The 24,163-nt window shown below is 50.5% G+C and overlaps 1 protein-coding gene and 1 long non-coding RNA gene across 2 annotated transcripts; one reads left to right on the top strand and one right to left on the bottom strand.

Annotated features, from left to right (window-relative positions):
- The first annotated feature begins 381 nt into the window (after positions 1-381).
- PLA2G4F (phospholipase A2 group IVF) lies at positions 382-21,440 on the top strand. Its single transcript, XM_077880764.1, has 20 exons — positions 382-1,205; positions 2,246-2,318; positions 2,935-3,071; positions 3,164-3,292; positions 3,719-3,759; positions 3,857-3,899; positions 4,323-4,389; positions 6,028-6,197; positions 6,331-6,444; positions 6,682-6,719; positions 6,951-7,086; positions 8,747-8,883; positions 9,153-9,375; positions 10,452-10,566; positions 10,798-10,935; positions 11,035-11,142; positions 12,544-12,738; positions 12,982-13,148; positions 13,953-14,139; positions 14,437-21,440. The coding sequence occupies exons 1-20, from the start codon at positions 1,095-1,097 to the stop codon at positions 14,718-14,720; spliced, it is 2,613 nt and encodes an 870-aa protein (XP_077736890.1). The 5' UTR covers positions 382-1,094; the 3' UTR covers positions 14,721-21,440.
- LOC144303067 (uncharacterized) lies at positions 9,981-16,357 on the bottom strand. Its single transcript, XR_013370097.1, has 3 exons — positions 16,228-16,357; positions 11,715-11,881; positions 9,981-11,108 (listed from the first exon to the last, which is right to left on the bottom strand). It is a non-coding gene; the product is annotated as an uncharacterized LOC144303067 (long non-coding RNA).
- Positions 21,441-24,163: the final 2,723 nt, after the last annotated feature.

Below are 24,163 nucleotides of genomic sequence, written 5' to 3'. Positions count from 1 at the left end.
TGAATCACCTGTTTGTAGATGTTCTTTTTTTCAATCTCCACCTCAAGCCTGGGGGAAGAGTAGAGATGACTAAATCTTGGTTGAAGAACAGAAATTATCTCCCAATAGGTTACTGCCCCAGAGATCCTTTCTCCTGGAAACTGCCTATCTTGGCCATCCAGATGGCCACAGTCCACAGAAAAGGGGACATGACGTTCATCGGTAGCCTAAGGCTTACGATGGTCCAAAGAGTACTCTCCAAAGCCTTATCTCCAGTAGCTTAAGGATAAACAGACCTGCTAAAAGCTGTCATTGATGCCACCTGACCATTTCCTTGCCTGTTTACTTGGGGCATCCAAATATATCCACTGATCTAGCAAGAGGTCTCGGGCAAAAGCCAACAGAGCCCTGAGGCTGTGAATTTCCTCAGGATACAGATGGATCCTCCTCACCTTTGGTTGCATAGCCCAGTATTGGTCTGGTACACAACAGGCTGTCAGTGTTTGAAGAATAAATGAGAGGGGTCACAGATTAGAAACACATTCAAGTCCAGCTAAAACTGAACCAGAGATTTCTATGCTTCTGCTTAAGAGTCATGGGCCAGGTGGGACTTGAAGGGCAGATGGTTTTAGAACTTTTTTTCCAGCTGGAGAAAATAAGGCTTGATGTAGCACTTCCTGGCTTCCATCCCCTGGGCCTGCTGTGTCAGCACTGTCTAGAAGGCTTGTTGGAAATGTGGACATGTGGGCTCTACCCACACCCACTAAAGCAAATCATCCAGGGGGTGAGGCTCAGATATCTTTTCCAAAAGCAGCCCAATGATAACCAGGCGTGGGGTTTGGAAACCAGAGTACCAGTTCCTCATCCTCTTGGAGACAGGCTGAAGTGCCTCCTGCCTGAGGGAATTGGATTCCAGTCACTTCCTGGAGCACATTAAACCCCACCTCCAGCCCCAGCAGGCCACCCAACTCTGAGTCCTCCAGAGAGCAGCCAGCTCCACCCTCCCTACCTCGGTTACCTGTCAGACCTGAGCTAGCAGCAGGTGTAGCTGGAGGAGAGCAGGGTGGCTCTGGAAAGCAGGCAGGGCTTCCAGCTGAGAGCTGCTCTGCCTGGCCATGCACTGGGTGCTCTGGCCAAGGTGGCTGGCAGGCAAGGGGCTGCCCCTCCTGGGGGCAGTGCTGCTGCAGAAGAGAGAGAAGAGGGGACCTCAGTGGAGGCAATGGCGGGTAAAGTACATGGTCTTCCTTGGGAATTGTGTAGGAGCCCTGGGATCACAGTCCCCTGTGAGGACAGAGGCCAGCAGGGAATTGGGTTCTGATCTGGGCCAGGACCAATTTACTCTAGCCAACCTGGCAGAACGTAAAGAGGTTGGCCAAGATCTTGGCTTTTAGAAATAATCCTCACCTCACCTCGATCAGGAATGGAGGGTGAGGTCATGTGATACTTCAGCTGTTGGCTCTGCCCAGAATGTACCAGCCTGGCTGTAGAGTGCCCCAGGGGAAAGGAGGAGGGTGCTTGCTGGGATTTTGAGGGGATAGCCCCACTTCTAGGAGGCTGCAGGCTGCTGTTACCTCTCTTGGACCCAGTTGTTATCTCTTTAACGACTCGTCCAGACCAGTACAAGCTGGGCGACGCCTGGTTTCCCTTCACCTGCTGCCTCCTAGGAGGTGTGGCTTTCATCAGTGAGCTCCTGAGCTAGCAGGTGGGGTCTATCATGACTTTCTCTGCGAATCTTTAATCTCCCTTCTAATCTCTAATGTCCTAGGGACATCACCCTGGCTTGCACTCAGGCTCCCAAGCTATAGCAGCAGCACGAAAAAGTGAGGGGAGCTGCCAGTTGGTGCATCACAAACATAATTAGTAACAGTGGCTACATATATTAAGCAGTAATACCAGGCACTCTACACAACTTCTCATTTAAAAATCACCACACCCCTATGGGATTGTAAAACCCCATTTATAGATGGGGAGAATGAAGCACAGGGGAAATCAAGTAATTTGCCCAAGGCCATTCAGCTAGTACATAGTGGAGTTTAGATTTGAACCCAGCCTGAACGATTCCAAGGTCCAGGCTCATCCCCGACATGCTGAAGTCCCAACGGCTGGGCCCTGCCAAGGCCTCTCAGTTCCCAAGCACAGCAACATCTGTGAGCCTGGGCCAGGCTGTTGTTCTGTGAGGGGACAAGGGAAGCCTGAGCTGGGCACCACCACGGGAAGAACAGGCCCGGCTCTTCCTGGGACTGAGTTCCAGAGTTCTCTGTTTCAGCGGGAAACCCACCCATACTTTGACCTCCAGGTGAAGGTGCTGAGGGCCAGAAATATCCAGGGCACAGATCTGTGTGAGTGACCCCCAATTTCACCCTTCTTCCCCTTCCTTTCCCCGGGGCCTCCCCAGAGTGCAGCAAGGGCTGTCTGGAAATGTGTGTGTGTGTTTGAGTGAGGCAGAGGGGCTAATGCTGACCATGAAGGAGTCCTCCCTGGTGAGGGAGCCCCAGGGCAGGCAGGGAGGGGCTGGAGGGGAGACATGTACAGACCTTGGACTCCTCCTTGATTGAGTCTAGCAAGTGGAGCAGAGCCAGCCTGGATGAGCATGTGAAGCCAACTGTTGCCACAAATCAAGGTCTGTTCTCCAGCAGCTTACCACACCAGTGCTTGTCACGGAAGGGGACTTTGTTGCCTGAATCATGCCCTTTCAGGGGCAGTGGTCTGTGCAGCCATGTGGTCTTTTCAACTGGCCACTGCAGGATTGAATGGGAGGTGTATGGGCTGAATGGGAGGTATAAGTGGTCTAGATGGAGTTAAGGACATTGGCTCTCCCCACATCTCCTTGCCCCGCACAAGTAGCCTCCTTCCCCCCACCCCCAGCTCCTTCCCCTCCTGCCCCAGCCTTCCCCAGGCAACCTTTACAGCAATAGAAGCTAAAGTCTGAGGACCCCTCTCCAATCCCACCTGCAGTGTCCAAAGCCGATTGCTATGTGCAACTGTGCCTGCCCACTGCGTCCTCCAGTCCCACCCGGACAAGGATGATAGCCAACTGCAGTGACCCCGAATGGAACGAGACCTTCCACTACCAGATTCATGGTGCTATGAAAGTGAGGGCCAGAAAAGGGCAGTGGAGAGGAGAGGGCTACTTCCTGCCCTCCTGCCCTGCCTCAGGCTCCCACCTCTTACCCACCATTCCCAGAACGTTCTGGAGCTCACCCTGTATGATAAGGACATCCTGGATAGTGACCAGCTCTCCCTGTTACTGTTTGACCTGAGGAGCCTCAAGCCTGGCCAACCCCACAGACATACCTTCCAACTCAAGCACCAGGTGAGCCACCCTACCTGTGGCAGCAATGAACTGAACTCAAGGAAAGGTCTGGCACAGGGCACTGAGGTGAGGGCTCCTGGGCAGCACAGGCCAGGCCTCCAATACAGACCCTCCTCTATCCTACACTACTGACCCTCCAAAGATTTCCCTCAATATTTCTTCCCTGAGTGCCAAAATGTGAGCTGAGGGCAGAGTGCTTTGTCTGTCTTGGTCACTGCTGAACCCTCCGTATCTGCCCAGCAGACAGTCTTGAATGCATGAAGCTCCTCATGAAGATGATACTACCTACCCCTCCTGTGCCCAAGGAAGCCCCAACAACAGTCACCTCTTCTAATCCCTGTTGCTGAGCCGGGTAGGGGGCAGGGACAATCTCTGATGCTTTCAGAGCTCTTTGAAAATGAATGCTTCCTTGCTTCATTCATGTAGGATTCACAAGAGCTGCAGGTGGAATTCATTCTGGAGAACAGGTAAGTCTCTGGGTGGAGCCTAGCTTTAGTCATATTATTATAGTAACAGTCATCTCAAGGGGAGCTAGATGTCCCATGAGCTCCTCATCTTTTGCAGCCAAGTGCCTGCATCTGAAGTCATCACCAATGGGGTCCTGGTGGTGAGTAGGGAAGGTGGGTTAGGGCTGTCCAGGGCTGGGGGGAAGTACAGATTCCACAATTGAGACTGTCATGTCCCCTTGCCTCTGAAGGACACTCAGGCCCTCCTGAGAGGGGAAATGTGCTAGGGAGGCATCTCCAGGGACCAGGGGCAAGAAGCTACCTCAAGTCGGAAGCACCAGATAGGAAGCCAACCTTCCTATCTTGTGCACTGGGGCCCCTGGTTGCTGGGACTGCTGGAGGCACCACTTTCAGCGGCCTTTTCCTCCTTCCCTTTCCAAGGCCTGGGAGGAGGGCTCCCACAGAACTCCTACCCACAAGGCACAGGCCCTGGCAAAGTTGTTAGCTGGGCCCTGCCCCAGATAACCCCTCATTCCACCCTGGTCTGTGAACAGTGGGTTCCCACAGGCCTCTGCTTTCCTCAGGCTGCCCCCTGTCTGAGAATCCAGGGCACCCTCGGGGAAGGTGGCACAGCTCCACATCGTGAGTATGGTGAGTCTGGTCCACGACCTTGGGTCTTGCCTTCTCTCCTGGGGGCTGAGGCCTCAGACATCAATAAGGTGGGTCTGAGGCAGAAAGTTCTTCAATGTTTCACCACTCACAGCTGACCAAGGATGGGACGGATTGCCTCTGAGAGTAGTGATTTCCTATCCCTGGAAGTGTTCAAGCATGAGGGTTGTACCAGTCCAACTACCGCTCCACAAAAAGCAGCCCTAAATCTCAGTGGCAGACAACAGGAAGCATTTATTTAGCTCACAAGTCGGATGGTCAGCTGGCATGTGGTTGATCTAGGCTGGGCTTGGTAGGAGTGAGCTGGCTTCATGCCATGTGGCCCTAATTCACCTTCTATGACCAGGGGACTGATCATGTTCTTAAGGTATCAGCCAGAGGCACAGCAGCAGGCCAAAATGAGCAGGTGGTCTTAAGCCTTTGGTCACATCACAGCCACTAACTGCCATTTTGCTCTCCAAGACAAGTCACAAGGCTGACCCTAAAGCTGGGGGGCAGCAATATAGTTGGCCTCTCTGCAGGAGGAACTGAAGTCACATGGCAACATGTGGAAATTTCAGAAGTGGAAGTGGAAGAACCAGGGCATGTCTGGTTCCAGTTAGGCCACTGATGTAGTGTGTTGCAGAGGGTAGCCGCTCAAGATCAGGGACAGGGGGCAGGAGGTGGGGTGGTGAACGTCCAGATGCAGCAGCAGAGCAGAGGCTGTGGGACAGCTAAGGTCCCCTCTGACGCTGAGAGTCTGAGCCCACAGGATGAGGGAGTCCTCATAACGCCTGGCACTCACTGTGAACCAGGCAACTGTGCTCAACATTCCATGTGTCTTTTATCTTTAATTCTCATAACAACCCCATAAAATGCACCTATTATCCTCATAATTTATGAAACCTTGGCTCAAACAAGAAACTTGCTTAAGGCAGTCTGTGGCCCCCTCTGTCTGTCATGCACATTCCTCTCTAGGGTTTTGCCTCCTTCCCAGAAAGCTGCTCAGAGCAATGTGGGCTCACAGGCCTCCCTCTGCCTCCTTCTAGCCTGGCTCTCCCCTGCTTTTCGAAGCCTCTACCCACCCACTTCCTCTCACCTTCTCTGCACACCCTCTGTTCTTGCAAGGTCTTACACTTTGGAAATAAAGGGCAGGACAACTTGCTATCTATTGTCTTCTCCCTGGCCACAAACCTTCCCCAAGGTGATGAGCACAGAGCTTGAATGGAGGCAAGAGATGGGGGAACTACCAGTGGAAGACTGGTAATTAATATAACAATGTGTGACAATTATAACATTATAATTATTATAGAATTATATTTTATATACTTAATATAATCTCAAAATCATCAGCCCCATAAACTCTGAGCAAGGAGCCCTCTCCCTTCCTGCTCTTCCCGTTCCCCAGGCATTGTGTTTCCTAGCCCTCTCCCCGCGTTCCCAAGTCTGACCAGGGCAGGTTAAAGGACCCGAGTGTCCTTCATGATGCCTTTGCTATGGGTCACAGAGCCAGAGAGTGAGCAGGGTGGTAAGTTGGCATTTCCAAGGGGAAAGACAGGGGAATTGCCATTCAGGGTGCTACCATTACATGCCACACACGCACTCCATTCTCACCCCCTCACCTGGGCCCTCTGCTCCCAGGCTCTAGGCAGATTTGGCTGACAGTGCCTGGGGCCTACGAGAAACCACAGCTCTTACCCCTGCAATGCCCCAAAGAGGGAGGCCTCCCAGCCACCTTCACCTTTCACATGAACCCAGTGATCAGCTCCAGGCTGGATGTGGAGCTGGAGGAGGAGCTTACAGTCCTGCAGGTGAGTGAGGCCCAAGTCTGAGAAGGTGTGGCTGGTAGAATCAGTCCAGCCTAGAGGGGCGTCCCAGGGCCACCACGGAGGCATGTTTTCCTTCACCATGGAAGGTTCCTTGGGTGTGTTTTCTTCTCTGCAGAGCGGCCCAAGTGCTGAACTAGAGACCCAGACCAGCAAGCTGGGCCAGGGGGGTATCCTGCTATCTTCTTTGACCTTAGGCCAGGAGGAACAGCGCTCCGTGGCCCTGGGGGAGGTAAGACTCTCTCTGGGTGCCTGAGGAACCCCTGCCTGCTCTGTGACCACCAAAAGAGGGCTGGGGAGGGGCCTGAAAGGAAAGTCAAGGGGCCTGAGAGGGAAGGGGTCATAATCAGCCCAGCCTGGAGTTCAGCCATGGTGTCCATATCTGGGCCAGAGCTACCAGAGCAACAGGGCCTGCAGGTGGGAGGATCCCACTCAAGATACTCAGGGACTGGGCTGTTGTCTCTTTCAGGACCAGGAGGTGGTTCTGAATATGAAGGCAGAAATAAGGTGAGGAAGGCTGACTTCAGAGGAAGGCTCTTGGGCTACCCAGGAAGTGTAGGCGGCCTCTTCTGCCTACTTGACTAAGCCTGGATGGTGGAGGGCATGTCTGGTTCCAGTGAGGCCATTCTAAGGGGTTCCATGGAATGTGGGTCTACTACTGTGAAAAATGGGCTGGGTCTGAGGCTCTCCTCCGGTGAAGAGTCACCCAGTACCTCACCCCTACCCCACCTGAGGCAGCTCTGGAGACCTTGACCTGCGCCTTGGCTTTGGCCTGTGTGATGGCGAATGGGAGTTTCTGGACAAGAGGAAGCAGATCGTGTCCAAGGCTTTGCAGCAAGCACTGGGTTTGAGCCAGGCTCCAGACAGCAGCCAGGTATGAAATGGAGGAGTTGGAGCCCAGGGTCACCAGGACCAAGTCCAGCCTCTTTCTTTGAGAGGACTGTGTGGCCAAGTCAGGACAGGAAGCCTTGAGGAGGGGGGAGGAACAGAGGAGGAAGGGGCAGGCCTGTTTGCCAGAGCTGATAGGCAAAATCAGGAGAGTCAGGACCCTGTGTGTAAGGAGGGATGAACAGCCCTGGCCAAAGGAGGTGTCTTAGTCCCCTTGGGCTGCTGTAACAGAACACCACAGACTGGTTGGCTTAGACAACAAACATTCATTTTCTCACCTGGAGTCTGAAAGTTCAAGAGTAAGATGCCATCAGGGTTGGTTTCTGGTGAGGCTTCTCTTCCTGACTTGTGGACAGCCACCTTCTGGCTGTGCCCCCACATGGCTCCTCCTCTGTGCCTGTAAGAGAGGGTAAGGGGAATGTCTCTCTTCCTCTTCTTACAAGGACACCAATACCGTTAGATAAAGGCCCCACTGTTATGACCTTCCATAACCTATATAACCACCTTACCGGCCCTTTCTACAAATGTCGTCTCACTGGGACTTCAACATGTGAATTTGCAGGAGCACAGTTCAGTCAGTCACAGTAGACAAAGGGATCTGGAGGTGGAGGGTCCATGGGAGCCTGGGGCGGGAGGGCAGGTGGAAAGGCAGTACCAAGGGAGAGAGCGATGGTAAATCAGGAGCAAGTTGGTGGCTTCCTCCTCGCTGCAGGTGTGCTCGGGAACTGGGGTCAATTCCCCGTGCTGACTGGGTGAGCAAGCTCAGACCGTTCATTTGGTAATGCTTGCTCTCTGCCAGGTCTCCACTCCAGAGGTGGGAGGTAAAGAGGACGTAGACCTGGCTTTTAGGGAGCTCTGTCTCCTTCAACACTCCGAAGGGGCTGTGCCCTTGCTGAGCACTGGCCAGGGAGCATTTCTTTCAAGACAGAAGAAAGGAGGGCAGAGAAAGGAACCAAAAGTTGGGGTAGAATGCGCTAAAGCTTCATGGAAAAATTGAAGAGCCAAAAAGCTTCTAGTCTGATCCCAGCAGGCACCTCTGATACTGAAGAGACATCTGGGCACCTCTCATGTCTGGGGCAGGTCTAGGCTGCTTGGTGGTCTTTGCCACTTTACCCAGTGGTTCTTAACTGGGAGACGGGGGCATTTTACCCCCAGGCATTTGTCAATGTCTAGAGACATACTTTATTGTAGGGGCAGGGAAGAGCCGCTACTGGCTTCTACTAGGGAAAGCCCTGGAATGCTACTGAACATCCTACAACATACAGGACAGCTCCTCATGATGAAAAATGACCCAGTCCAAAATTATCAATAGTTCCAAGACTGAGAAACCCTGCTTTAATGGTTTTGAGTGAAATCCAGTATGCCTTCCAGTTACACACTTTCCTGGTACAATTGTTAAGAGTCATCTCTGGGGTCATATTGCTTCAGTTTCATAACCACCACTTACCACCCTTGTGATTGAGAGCACATTATCCAACCTTCCTGTGCCTCAGGTTCCTAATCTGTAAAATGGGGATCCCACTGGGGTGCTGTGAGGATTCAGTGAGACAATACATATAAGGCTCTTAGGCCAATGTCTGATATTATAAGCAATAATACAGAAATGACAAGGGTGGTCAATGTCGTTATGATCGCTTTCTGCTCAGGTGCCTGTGGTAGCTGTGCTGGGTTCGGGAGGTGGAACCCGAGCCATGTCTTCCCTGTATGGCAGCCTGGCAGGGCTGCAGGAACTTGGCCTCCTGGACACTGTGACCTACCTGAGTGGGGTCTCTGGTTCTACCTGGTAAGTGAGGTGGGGACAGGGCCCAGAGTAAAGGAGAGCCCTGAAGGGGCAGGAATGTGAATGGTGGATTCCCTGAAGGGATGCTGGGTTCCTGCCTCCAAGGGGGTTAGGAGAGGCAGGAAGGCAGTGAGTTCCCAGGCCTCCTTGAGTGGGCGGTGCAGGGCAGTGGGGACAAGGGATGGAGAGGTGGGGTACTCGCAGACCCTTGCATCCCTCTCTCCCCTTGCTGTGCTCCCTGCGCCACTGCCCCTAATTCTCTCTCTGCCCAGGTGCATCTCCACACTCTACAAAGACCCAGCCTGGTCCCAGGTGTCCTTGCAGGGCCCCATCGAGCGTGCTCAGGCTCGAGTCTGCAGCAGTAAGATGGGGGCGATGTCCACAGAGCGCCTACAATACTATGTCCAGGAACTGGGGAGTCTGGAAAGCAGTGGCCGCAGTGTTTCCCTCATAGACCTCTGGGGTCTCCTCATTGAATATTTCCTATACCAGGAGGTGAGAGAAGAACAGATAATAAATAAATCTGGCTCCTTTCCACTGCTGCCCCACCAGCATTTACTTCTGCCTTAGTTACTAAGATTTGCAAAACTATCCCTTAGGTCTGAGCTCGCTGAGGACAAGAGGTAAGAACCCAGGGAGGGCTGACAGGGCTTCATCTTTCCTGGCCCTGAACCCCTAGAAAAGGAGAGCCTGGTCTGCCATTCTCAGATCTGTCTGTATTTTAGAATCACCTACACAGCTTTTCAAAAACACTTGGGCCTGGGCCCCAATTCTGCATACTGACTTGGGCTGATCTGGGTTTAGGCCCTAGCACACCTGTGTTTTGAGAGCATTCCAAGTGGTTCAGACCTGCAACCTAGATGAATGCCAATCCCGCCCACTGACCAAGCTGCCCTGCAGCTCCTAGAGCTATGTGCCCAGCACAAGTCAGGAGATGAGAAGAGTCAGAGCTGAGGGAGGTTCTCAGCCCTGGGGACCTGGCCCCCTGGTGTGGTTCTCAGCTGTGGATGTATATCACAAGTAGTTTCTCACAAAAAGGATTCATGTTTTTGAATGATTTATCTTTTTTTTTTTAAGATTTTATTTATTTATTCACGAGAGACACAGAGAGAGAAGCAGAGACACAGGCAGAGGGAGAAACAGGCTCCCCGCAGGAAGCCCGATGTGAGACTTGATCCTGGGACTCCGGGATCGCACCCTGAGCTGAAGGCAGACACTCAACTGCTGAGCCACCCAGGCATCCCATTGAATGATTTGTCTTTTAAAGAAAGTAAACTGGATTTTCAGTTTTTCCTTTAACAAATGTCCACTGACTCCCCTGGGCTCTAATCTGCTTTCTTCAACAGGAAAGAAGTAAGGAGAGGAGTCCCAGTGTCCCCGGAATTGCACAAAACTCACAGTGGCCTTACCTTTGCTGCTTAAAGGCCCTTAGCTGTCTCTATAGTACTGGCCTTGGCAGCTGCAGTCTCTGGTGGGCACGCCATCCGCTGCAGGGTATCAGGCCATGGGGCCATCCCCATGGGGTAAGGGGATTCCCCCAAAAGCCAAATACCTCCCTTCATGCCCACTAGGAAAACCCCGCCAGACTGTCTGACCAGCAAGAGGCCATCAGCCAGGGCCAGAACCCTTACCCTATCTATGCCAGCATTAATGTCCGCACCAACATCAACGGGGAAGACTTTGCAGGTGCCTCGGTGTGGATGTGGGGACCTGGGAAACAGGTGGAGGTGGTGGTTGGTGGGAGGGTGTGAGAGGCCAGTGCTAGTAATGTACAGACTGGAGCCTTGGAGCACAATGGGGTTGCTGCCTCCTGCTCTCAGCAAGTCCGATTCCTGCTCAGGCACTCAGGTGTGAGGGGAACCCTGGTATCCTGGTAGAAAGGCCCTGGTGACATTCCCCTTTACTCTGGTCCCCCAGAGTGGTGTGAGTTCACCCCCCATGAGGTCGGCTTGCCCAAGTATGGTGCTTATGTTCCCACTGAGCTCTTTGGCTCTGAGTTCTTCATGGGGCATCTGCTGCAGCCCCGGCCTGAGCCCCGGATCTGCTACCTGCAAGGTGAGTCTGGGCTGGAGGGCTGGGGACAGGGCAGGGACTGGGCCAGGACCTGAGATGGGCTGGAGTTGTGAGGGCCCAGGACCTTGCCTTTCTCCTTAGGTATGTGGGGCAGTGCCTTTGCAGCCAGCGTGGATGAGATCTTCCTGAAGACTGCTGGCTCAGGCCTCAGCTTCCTAGATGGGCACAGATGGAAAGTAAACATCACAGGTGAGGGTAGACACCCTGACCTCCCCAGACCCTCTTTTCCGGCACCAGTGCCATGGCTGAGGCACGAAGGATGAGGGAGGGGGTGGTGAAGGACTTGGCTGTCCCACTGGGTTCAGAGAAGTCCTGAGGAAATGACTTCTAGCTTAGGGTCTCTAGATGCCCAGAAGTCTGCAGAGGCAGTGTGGCTGGGGCCTGGAGGAAAGCCCATGTCAGAGAAGCCGGTGGGAGTTGTGAGTGCTCTGTGGTAAGGCCTATAGCTTCAAACTCTCTGCTTGGGTTCCAATTATGTCAACTCAGCCCAGGACCATGGGGCATCTCATGCTTATCTGTCCACACACCTCAGGGCTCCTCTTCACACTGCTCCTTACGTGGCCTATGTATGAGCTCCCTGCTGCACAGAATACCTTTATCCACCTATCTTTTCTGGATAACTTCTGCTCAGCTTTTAAGATTTAGCTCAGACATCATTTTGTCAGGGACCTTCTCTATTCTCCTTCATCCCTCCGGGCTGATCAAGGGTCTTACCACCAAAGTCTCATAGGACTATGTACACACTCCACCACTGTCCTTACCTCAGGGCATCATTATGATTTATGATCTCTTTATGTGGCTCTCCCCAAAGTAGGCCGGGGTCCTATTCACCTTCCATCTCCGTTCAAGCCTAGCACGGTGTCTGGCATGCAGTACTCCTCAGTGGGTATTTGATGGATGAAATTCTATTCAGAAGTTGTATATACAACTTTTTTTCAAGAGGAGAAAATAAATTATCACTTTATAAATATAGTGCCATAGGCAACTTTCAAAATATAGATAAGCTGAAAGAAAAGGTCATTTAAGGGATGCCTAGGTGGCTCAGTGGTTGAGCATCTGCCTTTGACTCAGGTCATGATCCCGGAGTCCTGGGGTCGAATCTTGCGTTAGGCTCCCTAGGGACTTCTCCCTCTGCTTATGTCTCTGACTCTCTGTTCATGAATAAATAAATAAAATCTTAGGAAGGGAGGGAGGGAGGGAGGGAGGGAGGGAGGAAGGAAGGAAGGAAGGAAGGAAGGAAGGAAGGAAGGAAGGAAGGAAGGAAGGAAGAAAGGAGGGAGGGAGGAGGAAGGAAGGAAGGAAAGGAAGGAAGGAAGGAAAGAAAGAAAGAAGAAAGAAAGAAAGGAAAGAAAGAAAGAAAGAAAGAAAGAAAGAAAGAAAGAAAGAAAGAAAGAAAGAAAGAAAGAAGAAAGAAAGAAGAAAGAAATCATTTAAAAGAGGTTCTGAGAAGTAGTGGTCTGAGGCTTGGGAGCCAGGGGGAAGGAGAGATGAATGTGGGGAGGAAATAGAGGGGGTGCCCTGAGTCATAAAGGCCACTGGACAAAGGAAGGCACGACTTCTCACTGTATTTCACCCTCCCACCCCCACTAGATGACTGCCAGAAGCTCCAGCTACATGACCCCACACAGCTGCGAACCAGGCTCTTCACCCCCCAGGGCCCCTTCTCCCAGGCTGTGCTGGACATATTCACCTCCCGCTTTACCTCTGCAGAGAACTTTAATTTCACCAGGGGCCTCTGCCTACACAAAGACTATGTAGCTGGCCAGGAGTTCGTGGCCTGGAAAGGTGGGTGCTGCTCTGGGTGGGGCTCACTGGGGCCAGTGCTGCCTTTTCTCCTGGGGGCTGGGCTGTGGGCTCCTACCACCCAGGGGCTGAGGGGGAAGGACTAGGATGTCTGCCAGAAGGCAGGGCCAGGGGTTGGGGTAGGAGACTCTGCTGCCCTCAGAACAAGGGGAGGAGAGATCTCTACAGAGAGGGATGTTCCGTTCCCAATGGGAAGAGAAGAGCAAGCATTTGTCCCTGCTGCAGCTACGCACCCTGACGCCTTCCCCAACCAGCTCACTCCCATGAGGGATCGCCTGTGCCTGGTGGATGGGGGCTTTGCCATCAACTCTCCATTCCCCCTGAACCTGCTGCCCCAGAGAGCAGTGGACCTCATTCTGTCCTTTGACTACTCCCTGGAGGCCCCTTTTGAGGTAAGGTGTACAGTGGGGATGAAGTGAGGATCTCTGTTGAGGTGGCCTAGCTGGGGATTTGGGGATGGTGCTTCATGGAGGACCAGGCTTCTAATCTTCAGGCAGGTGCCTTGTGAAGATTTTTAGTGGCACTGGACTCCCCAACTGGAGGAAGGGGGTTGCTGAGGTTATGGGATGGAGTGGGGGCTGGGAGAAGAGGCCAAAGATGGTCATCAGGAGTCTTCCATCCTGATGAAGAGAAGGCTCCTGTTCCGGCCCCTGCCTATGTCTGATAGCATTCTTTGCTCCCATCTGGATCTGGATCTGCTGTCCCTTAGTTACTGTAGTAACAACAGAGCCATGAGGTCCCCCAAAGAGTGTCTCGAGACAGCTCCCTCATGTCCTGTGGGGTAGTGGACAGGTTCCACCATCTGGATGAGGGTTCTGGTTGTGCTGCTGGGCCAGCCCTTCTCTCTTATCCTCCTTAACTTCCGGGGTCCAACAAGAGCCTGGGATTAGATGATGGATAAAGCCTCTTCCCATGTGACCTTCTGTAATCATTCCATGTCCATTGAAATCAGCCCCTACTCGGAAGCATGGAGGCATCAGAGAAGGGAACCAGTGGGTGGTTATGGGAAGAATCACCATGAGAATGCTGGCAATTGTCGTTAATCTGGCTGATAGGGTTTTCCACATTTTTATTTTATAAATAAAGCAACTGGCTCAGAAAGATGATGTCACTTGCCTGTAGTCACTCAGCTAGTAGAGGGGCTGTGTGACCGCAGGTGGTAGGATGCAGGGTCAGAAGCTGGCCTCCTTGCCCAGGTCTTACAGATGACAGAGAAGTACTGCCTGGACCGAGGCATCCCCTTCCCAAGGATTGAGGTGCTCCCTGAGGACTTGGAGGAACCCCGTGAGTGCTACCTGTTTGCCAAGGCCGAGGACCCCCGCTCACCCATTGTGCTGCACTTCCCCCTTGTCAACCGTACCTTCCGCACACACCTGGCCCCAGGTAAGGGGAGACCCTGGACCAGGGTCTGGCTCACGCAGCCCAGAGATGGCGGTAGGGTGCTTTTCTGGGAGTGGGCTTCCTGGACAGCATACCAAAGCGTGCCTCCTGGAGGGCCCAAGCTGGCCATTGGTACCCTCTTCTGGGGCCCCAGCATTCACACTGGCCCAGTTCCTCCTGATGGTCAAGAGAGCTAAAATGTGGGTCCAACCAGATGTCCTAGGGCAAGGGGGAGCTTCTGGGCTGGCTCCTACCCCCAGAGTGCCCCAGCTTGGTCTCTTCTCCACTTCTCATCCACAGGTGTGGAGCGACAAACAGCTGAGGAGATAGCCTGTGGGGACTTTGTCCTGAACGGGTCAGACACTCCCTATGGCATGATGAACTTCACCTATGAGCCTGAGGAGTTTGAGCGGCTGGTGGCTCTGAGTAGATACAATGTTCTGAACAACGCGGAGACCATGAGGCATGCCCTCCGGCTGGCTCTGGAGCAGCAACAGGCTAGGGACAGGGCCAGAGGCCGACCAGGCTGGAGTCGTAGGACTGTGAGAGAGGGGAGCCATCGTGGGCTCCAGACCAGGGATTGAGAGAGGAGGAATGATAGATGCTGTGGGGCTCCTGCTTCCCACATTACAGAGACCTGCTTTAGGTCCTCTACTCCCCAGAAAGTTCCTGCAGAATGGCAGCTTGGCTTTGGGGCTGGACCCTTCTTTGTGTTTCTGGGAGATGATGGGGCAGCAGGCCTCTCTAGGGCTCCTGGGGATGGGGGCCAGAGGTGACAATGCTCATTTTACATTGGAGTGTAGAGGGGATCAGAGGACAATCTAGCCCCAGGGCCTGCCCCAAACCCAGAAGGATCTTAGAAGACCCAGATCTTCAAACCCTCACCAGACGGAGAGCTGTGAGAACTGAGGGACAGGTTCCTCTCCTTAAGCTGAGACCAAAAGCAAAGATTCATCCATCTAATCCACACTTTTCTGGCTAGGATCCCAGATGCAGTGCTCAATGCTATCAGAATAAAGGGGGATCTTGGGGGTTCCCAGTTTGGATCACTACCTTCATCCTTCAGCCTGCTGACTCTCATTGGCCTCTGGCCTCCTCTGTCTCCCTCACTGCTCACCACCCTTCTCTGCTTAGCCTCCTGAAGGCTGTGGGATGGTACTCTCATCCTGGCAGAGCTCCAGTTGATGGGTGTGCTCCTGTCTGCCTATTACTAATGCATCACTCTTTAAACTCAGGCCACACTCTCGTCATGTGTACAGCTGCCATCTCTTGCAAATAGCCTTGCCATTCCCAGAAGCTTAATGGGTGTGTCTAGAAGGTGTATCTGTTTATCAGGGAGCATAGTAAATGTGTGCCTGCAAGTGTGTGCATGTTCCTAGTGAGGGTGGGGCTGGTGAGCCCCTGTCTGTTGGCAGGGATGGGCATTGGTAGAGGGTACCTGGCTGGCAACCCAGAGGCCTGGGTTCCTGGCTCTTTCACAGATACATGCTAAGATCTGGACAACCTGGCCCTCTCTCTCCCTGGTTTTCATCCACCCTGACCAGCTGAGACCCTCTGAATAGCTGGAGCCTCTCCAGCATGGGCAGATTTTAAGTCTGTGGAGAGGAGATCCACCCTGACTGGGGAGGAGATCCACCCTGACTGGGTGTCATCTAGGAGCCCTCAAGCCCTAGGCCTCCATAGCTGCTTCATCCCACCCTATACGGAGCTGTCTGGGTCCCTTCAGTGGCCCGGGTGCCATCCTCTCTTGAACACTCGCTTCTACTACCGTCTCCTCCAGAGTGCTATCCTGGGCTGCAGCTTTCCCCCTCCTTCCTGTCTCGGATCAAAGCCACAATGGCTCTTCCAGTCAGGGATTCCTTTAGAGGAAATCTCACTTGTCCCAACTCTGAGAAGAAAACCCTCATTCTAGCTCCCAACTGGAAGAAGGTCCTAGCTTGTGCCCCCAGCCTGGCCTGGCCTGGGACCCCCAGGCCTCCAGTTGGATGAGAGCGGAGAGGACTGAAGGAGCCAGGGCCCAGAAGGGCCAGTGATTTTGACTGGCATGGGGTGGGAGAGAGTTTGGTTCTCTCCTGCCTCCTGCCTCCTCACCATTGCTGTCCATCATAGACCATCATCCCTGTCTTGGCTCAGCAATGAGAGGTTTCCCTTGGCGTAGCCCCAGGCTGGCTCCTGAGCTCCCGCTATGGTCACTGTCATCATCACCCCTGCTGTGATGATGTCATCAGTAACTTATTAAGACCTCCACAGAGTTCACAACTTAGAACTTTGTAGAGTTCTTAGAACTTGGAACTCAGAGAGTTCTGAGTTCTTAGATCTTTGTGGAGCTCAAAACTTAGAATCTTCAGTCATTCTGTCTTTAATGCCTCAAATAGCCATAGGGTGTCTCTGGCTTCCTGAGGGTAGAAATTTCTGTTTTGTTCGCTGCTGTATTTTCAGCGTTTAGAGCAATGGCTAGCAGATAGTAGATGCTCAGTAAAAATTTGGCAAATAAATGAATGGGATCCTACATTCTAGAGAAGTGGATCATTACCCACCAGCCATGAAAAGATGTGCAACACTGTATTCCAGTGGTTCTTAATCCATTTGCTCCTTTTAAAAAATCTGATAAAAGCCATAGACCTTCTCCCAAGAAAAATGCATGTACATATGCAAAATTGCATACAACAAGGTTTCTGTTTTACTATGTGATCACCACCCCAGGGGGTAGGGGACTGGTGTTTGCCCTCCCAGGCCAGCAAGTTTTATGCAGGAAGCAAACACCTGGGCTTGTGCAGAGCTGGGAGTTACCTTGATTCATACAGAAGTGTAGGAAATGCCACCTTGGCTCAGATCAGGTTCGGGAAGATGTAATGAGACAAGGGTGGAGGGCTAGGATAGGGACGCTGGTCCAATTCTCTAGCCAAGAAATTGGTCAGGGGTGAGCTCAGTTAGAGCATGAGGAACCATCACCAGGATTGAATCTGGGAGCCAACCAGAGTGAGGAGTGGGGGGTCAAAGATGACCTGGCCAGTTTGGCTCCTGCTCCTAGGTCAGGAGGGATCTAGTCTATTTCTAATGTATTTCTGCCCCATTTCTAACCCTGGCCCAAGATGGCCAGAAAGATGTTTCAAGGTTCCAAGGGTGACCAGGCTGAAGGGATTTGACCACAATAACACAGCTACAGGCTTGATTCATTCTGAGGCTGGGCAGAAACACAGGAGCAGGGATGTCATTCCTTAACTTGTTAGACCCCTTCATCAGGTAAAGGAAGAAAACGATGGCCACCAAGCCTGCATGTATGATTGCACAGGTTGTATACTACACAATTCCAGGGGCTGCCATTCACAGGAAGTGACAATGTGAACTTTCCTGGTGCAGTTGTACCACATGGCAGCCCTGGGGTCACGGTCTTAGCTCAAGGTGCATGAGAACAGACACATTCAAATATTAGGTCTCTTGGCTTCTTCAGATATATCTCTGGGCATTCACAAAAGTCTCCTGCAGAAAAAAGAAAGAGGTGCAGGGCAGATGTGGGGTTGGGGGAAGGGAAAAAAGGAAGGAAGGGAGAAGGAAGCAAAAGAGAGAGAAAGAAGAAAGAAGCATTTTCTTCTTTCGTTGGCTGGCACAGCACTAGGAGGGGGGCCTCCCGTATTGGCAGGTGGCTGTTGGCAGAGGTGCCCCCCACCTTCTCCAGAGCTCAGTCCCTGCAGCTGATTTCCTCATTGCTACTCCATTCTTTTGTTGAGAGTTTAAATGAAAGCCCCCTCATTTCAGATGGAGTCATTCTTGGAAAGGAGAAAAGGAGGATTACCTGCATTGCTCTGCATGCACCTATTTTCCCCTCAGTACCCACTCTATGGCAATTGAAAAGCCACAGGAACACAAAACAGGGCAGGGAGTCCAGGACTTCCCCATGCAAGAGAGAGAGAGTCTACACTGGGGCTGTCCTGCAAATCAGGGAGGCTGGTCACCAGAGTTCAGGGGTGGAAATTAAATTTTTTCTATTAGGACAAGTGAGGCACAAGAAATATTAAGCAAGTAAGAGTCCACACATATTTTTTAATATTTTATTTATTTATTTGACAGATAGATAGAGCCAGAGAGCACAAGCATGGGGAACGGCAGAGGGAGAGGAGAAGCAGACTCCCCACTGAGCCTGAAATCCAATGCAGTGCTCCATCCCAGGACCCTGGGATCATGGACTAAGCCGAAGGCAGATGCTCAACCAACTGAACCACACAGGAGCCCTGAACTCACACATATTAAAAAACTTATTTTATAGGGGCACCTGGTACCACCTAAGCCTCCTGTTTCTTGCTTTCTGATTCAATTCTCTTTCCTCCACTATCCCCCTCTGCTAGTATGAAAGTTCTATTTTCTATGTTTAGAATAATATAGTGCACCTCTTCTAAGTAGTAAATGTATAAGATGAAGTGTACAGTTCGGAGCACCTGGATGCCTCAGTCAGTTGAGTGGCTGACTCTTGATTTCGGCTTTGGGTCATGATCTCAGGGTTGTGAGATGGAACTCTGTCAGGCTCCACACTTAGCAGGAGGTCTGCTTGAGATTCTCTCCCTCTCCTCTCTCCCTCCTCCTCTCCACCCCCTTGCATGCATGCTCTCTCTCTCTCTCAAATCTTTTTTTTAAAAAAGATTAAGTGTACTCAATGACTTTTAGCAAATTTACATACACATGTAACCATCACTATAATTAAGATATGGAGCATTTCCATGACCCCAAAATGTTCTCTTGAGTTTCATCCTTTTTTTTTTTTTTTTTTTTTGAGTTTCATCCTAATCAATCTCCAACCCTTGGTCCCAGTGCCTACTGATATGCTTTTTGTCATTATAGACCAGCTGTGTCCTTTCCAGAGTTTTATATAAATGGAATTATATAGTGTGTAGTCTTTGGGGTCTGGCTTCTTCCACTCAACATAGTGCTTTTGAGATGCACCAATGCTGTTGTGCGTACTAGTAGTAGTTCATTTATTTTTATTACTAAGTAGGAATTTTGTGGATATACCACAGGTTGTTTATCCATTCACTTGCTGATGGAAATTTGGATTATTTCCAATTTGGGGCTCTTACTAAGCTTTTAAACTTAAACTTTTATTTTTTAAAAGCGCTTTTAAAAAACCAGTCTCCATTTTCTCTCCTCAAATAGGACAAGAACCTGAGCATGCTAACACATTTTCTACATTTCTGTCCTACATCTGGCTCCCCACCCACCAAACCTTCCACAAATCACCTTGGAGCTCTTGCCTGAATTTTATTTCCAGTGTTTTAAAAACTTCAAAATAGTTGGGGCGCCTGGACAGGTCTGTGGATTAAGCGTCTGGCTCTTGGTTTCAGCTCAGGTCATGATCTCAGGGTCCTCCAGGATTGAGTCCTGAACTGGGCTCTGCAATCAGTGGGGAGTCTGCTTCTTCCTCTTCCCCTAACCTCTGCCCCCCCACTTGGGTACTTTCTCTCCCTCTCAAATAAATAAATAAATCTTAAAAAACACTTCAAAATAGAAATATTTATTTCAACTTTACAATATATTTTATTGACTTATTCACTTATTGCTTCTTATAACTCCTTCCTTTTGGGTTTATTTTTATTTCTGTTGATTTCAAAACTGAATAGGTATTTAATGGAGGGTGTATAGGTAGTAAACTTTCTGAGTTCTTATAAATCTGGAATTATCTTTTCTTGCCCTGACTTATGAATAATAGTCTGGATGGATATAAAACTCTTGACTCAAACTTAGTTTTACTCATATTTTAATGCTTTCTTGATTTGATATCACTGATGGGCAATCTGATGTCAGTCTAATTCTCACTCCACTGTAGGTAATTTGTCTTTAACTTTTAGGGCTTCCTCTTTGACTTTCAAAACCATCCCTATGATTTTTCTGACCTTAAAAAAATACCAGTGAATCTTTCAATTCCTGGCTTCACATCTTTTTGAAGCTCTAAGAAATTGTCTACCAATTTTATCAAAAACACTACTCTTCTTCATTCTCTCTTTCTGGAATTCCTTTCAAACTCAAACTGATTTGAGTCTCTATATCCTTCAACTTTTACATATCCTGTCTTTTCATTTGTGCTGTTTTGGGGAGATTTTCTTTGCATGCTTCTCAATTGAGAATACAATGTTCCTCTGTATCCAATCTGCTCCTTATCCATCTGTTGGGGATTTTTGTTTAACTTTCGACTATCACATTTTTCCATTTAAATTCTCTAATAGGATCTTCAAAACTACCTGTTTTCACTGTATTGATGTGCTCCTTTAACTCAGATGGTGTTAACATTTGAATTTTTAAACATTTTCCTGAATGTTCTGTGAACTTTTTCCTTGAGATAAGTTCTTTGTTGCCCCTCCTTCATAGACTTTGCCTGTGTTATATGTTTGGTAATTCTTGGGTGTAATCTCATCTCTGAGAGGGTTCTATACACGCTCTAGGCTGTGATGGCTCCTGCTCATCATTTGCTGTGCAATTGGCAATGGTGGCCTCCAGGTGGCAGTTTGGGACTAGGAGAGGAGTGGGATGGAGGGCCGGGAGCCCTGCTGCAGCCCCTGGGGGCCCTGCAGCCAAGGCAAGCATGGTGCCCCATACTGCTAAGGCTCTGATTTGCCCTCTTTTTAGGGTTTCTGATTCTTAAACAGCTACCTTTCTTGTTTTGAATCATGGCTTCTGAATGTATTAATCTGTTTATATCTTTTCCATTGTTAATCTTTTTTTTTTAAGATTTTATTTATTTATTTGACAGAGAGGAAGAGAAAGGGCACAAACAGGCACACATAGGCACAAGCAGGCACAAGCAGGGGAGCAGCAGATAGAGGGAGAGGGAGAAGCAGACTCTCCACAGAGCCGGGAACCCAATGTGGGGCTTGATCCCAGGACTCCAGGATCATGACCTGAGCCCAAGGCAGATGCTTAACTGACTGAGCCACCCAGGTGTCCCTTTTCCACTGTTAATCTGATGGATTTGGTGCTGGTGGTAAGTAAAATATTACCAAGGAGAATTTCCAATTTTACTTTCCAACACTAAAAAAAATTAATGATTTTTAATTACACAGTAAATTTTATGAATTTGTCTTTTTTTTAAGATTTTATTTTTTTAATTTATTCATGAGAGACACAGATAGAGAGAGAGAGAGAGAGAGAGAGAGGCAGAGACATAGGTAGAGAGAGAAGCAGGCTCCATGCAGGGAGCCCAATATGGGACTTGATCCTGGGACTCCAGGATCACACCCTGGGCCAAAGGCAAGCGCTAAACCACTGAGCCACCCAGGCGTCCCCATGAATTTGTCTTTTAAAGAAACAATTTAGGTTAAATTAACTGTTGCATATCTTAAGTAATGAAGAAATTTTAGATATTATTATTATTATTACATAAAATTGTATTTTATTAATAATATCTGAGGTGTTTTTTTTTTATCACCAAATGCACCATCAATCTGAACTAATAGTCTCTCTTCTGAAGGATCCATTGGATCTGACACATTCAAGGGTAAGGAGCCTCTTGGTGTGAGAGCAACCAGCCTCCCTAGGGCTCTCCGAGGCCGCTTGCAGGGCACTGTGAGGGTGAGACGAATCAGTGTGTGACATGCTGTGACTGTGGCCAGCACACTGTGTGTCCTCAGTACATGCTCGGTACTCCTACACAGGGTGCTGAGTGCTCTGAGCTGCCAGGAGTGGCCTCTTGGCCAGTCCTAAGTGATTCGGTCCTCACAGCTCCCCAGACACTGCCAGGTACATATGAGCAGTCTAGCTCAGACCTGGGCTTGTTGCTGCCACTCTCCTGGGGAGTGGGGGGCTGGTTATGCTGGGCAGAGTGACTAAACTTCTGGTCCAAACCCTCCCCTGGGCCGGGGGGAAACATCGGCGATGTTTCACAGGACTTGCTCCTTGTGAATTTGCCTCATTTCCCTCCCTCCTCCCAGCCTGGGAGAAGGTGTTGCACTTACATGTGTCCCCGTGTGCACATGTATGTACTTAATCTTTTTTTTTTAGTAGTTGTACTACTAGAGGTACTAGAGGTTCTTGGTGGTGCTGGTTGACCTCCAAGATGTGAGGAAAAAGCCCTTGGCATGGGAGCCACCCAGAGGGTGGAGTTCCAGTCTCACAAATCCCTGTCGTGCTGAGCTGGGAACATCGCAGCCACCACCCAGGGAACAGGTATCTGTCAGATGGGCTTGGGGCAGAGTCAGAGCCAGGGCTGGAAGGTCAGGCAGGGTGAGCCAGCAGGCCAGGGCAGGGCCTCCTAGCCGCTGGCTGCTATTCTCCAATATTCCAGAATGGAGACACGGAGCCCCTCAGCCTTCTAGGCGGCTGGGAGGGCCTGGGCGCTTGGAGCCCTCTCAGCCATTCTCCTCTGGCTCCCTATGGACTTGTCCATTTACTCTGGTGTACCGGGTTGGTGGCAGTGCTGAACAGGAGGGCCACAGATGGAAGGACTGGGGGTTACGGACCCAAAGGACCACCTGGGCTTCCTCTGTCATAACATCCTTGAATTACCTGCTGGGATCAATAGCTGAGGCCATAACCTTTACACAGGCTCCCTTCCCTGCCCTCATCGGGCTGGCAAGGGGCTCCCACGTGCACCAGATAATTTCATTCTCAGTAGAAGCCCTAGTAGACCTCTCTCCTGATCTGTGCTTTCTTCTTCTGAGCAAGAACTACTGCAGACTGGCTGCCTTCTCAAGTCTTCTGGTGTCCCATATGTTGGCCTGCATGTGGCCAGGGCCACTACCCTGAGGTTCCTTGCCCCAGTCCCAGACTGTGTCTGGCTTCTGGAGCCCTGACTTTGGAATCTAGGCCTGACCTGGGTCTAGACAAACAGCTTCCAATTGAAACTCCCAGAGAAGCTTGCTCGTGGAGTCAGGCTGACCCTCGGGAAATCAAGAAATCAAGAATGAGAGGTAGCTTGAGGTCCCACGGTCAGAGATCTCCTTTCTTTGAGGGACAATATGGCCAGGGGCTTGCCACCACAGCCTATATCAGCCTGAAGTTCTGGTGTTTCACAAAGAACATGGTCCACTAGCAAGTAGACATGCCCTCTCTGGTCTGGAGACATAAGTGTGGAAATCACCAAAACCAAGAGACCTAAAGGAATGGTTAAGTGAGTGAATATAGACAGAGGGGGAAAAAAGCAGTTTAAGAGCAGAGCCACGGGGACTCCGATATGCAGATGTCAGGAAGGCAAGAAACAGCTGTAGTAACTGAAGGGGAGCAGCAGGTGAGGTAGGAGAGATACTGGGTTAGTGAGGGGTCCAGGAAGTGAGGAGAGTACACTCGAAGTGGGAGAGGATCACTGATGGCATCACATGCTGCTGAAAGGCCGGGGAGAGTGAGGACCCATTGTTGGATCAGCTTCGTGGGCTCACCAGAGCCTCACCAAGCAGTTTGGCAGAACACTAGGAGAGAAACCTGACAGGTTCAGGGAAGAATGGGAGGAGAGGGATTGGTGACAGTATGGATACATTTTTTGAGGACCTAAGCTATCAAGAAAAACAAAGAAATGAGGAAATAGCTAAAGGGATGAGCTATGCAAGCAGCAAGAGAGTTTTTGTTTTGACAATGAAAGATTACTGTGTGTTTTGACAATGAAAGAGTCACTGATGGGTATTATCCAACAGGAGAAAAACTGATGATGCAAGAAGAGAATGGAAACTTTCTGGACCAGTGTCCTTGAGTAGGGGAGTGGGAATGGAACCTAGTAAACAAGCAGGTGATTGGTCTTACTAGATGGATGATTGGCCTCCAGTTATGGAAGGGAAAGCTGGGACACCACATGGCTACAGATGGTGGGTGGTGGGAGCTTAGGAAAGTTTTTTTCTAAATTTCTTCTATTTCTCAATGAAATAGGGATTGAGGTCATTGGCTGAAAGCTTGGAGGAGGTTTTGGAGGCTTATGGATAGAGGAGAAAGTATGATCAAATGGTTTGAGTGGGAGAGAGAAGGGACTAGAACATGGGCTAGGCTTGTAGGCAGCACAAGAACCCACTTGAGGCTCATGGTCATGGAGTTAAAGTGAGACATTTGGCTGTGTGAGTGC

This window comes from Canis aureus, chromosome 32, assembly GCF_053574225.1.
Source record: "Canis aureus isolate CA01 chromosome 32, VMU_Caureus_v.1.0, whole genome shotgun sequence".
In the NCBI taxonomy this organism is placed as follows: Eukaryota; Metazoa; Chordata; class Mammalia; order Carnivora; family Canidae; genus Canis; species Canis aureus.
This window is presented reverse-complemented; position numbering and strand designations above follow the sequence as displayed.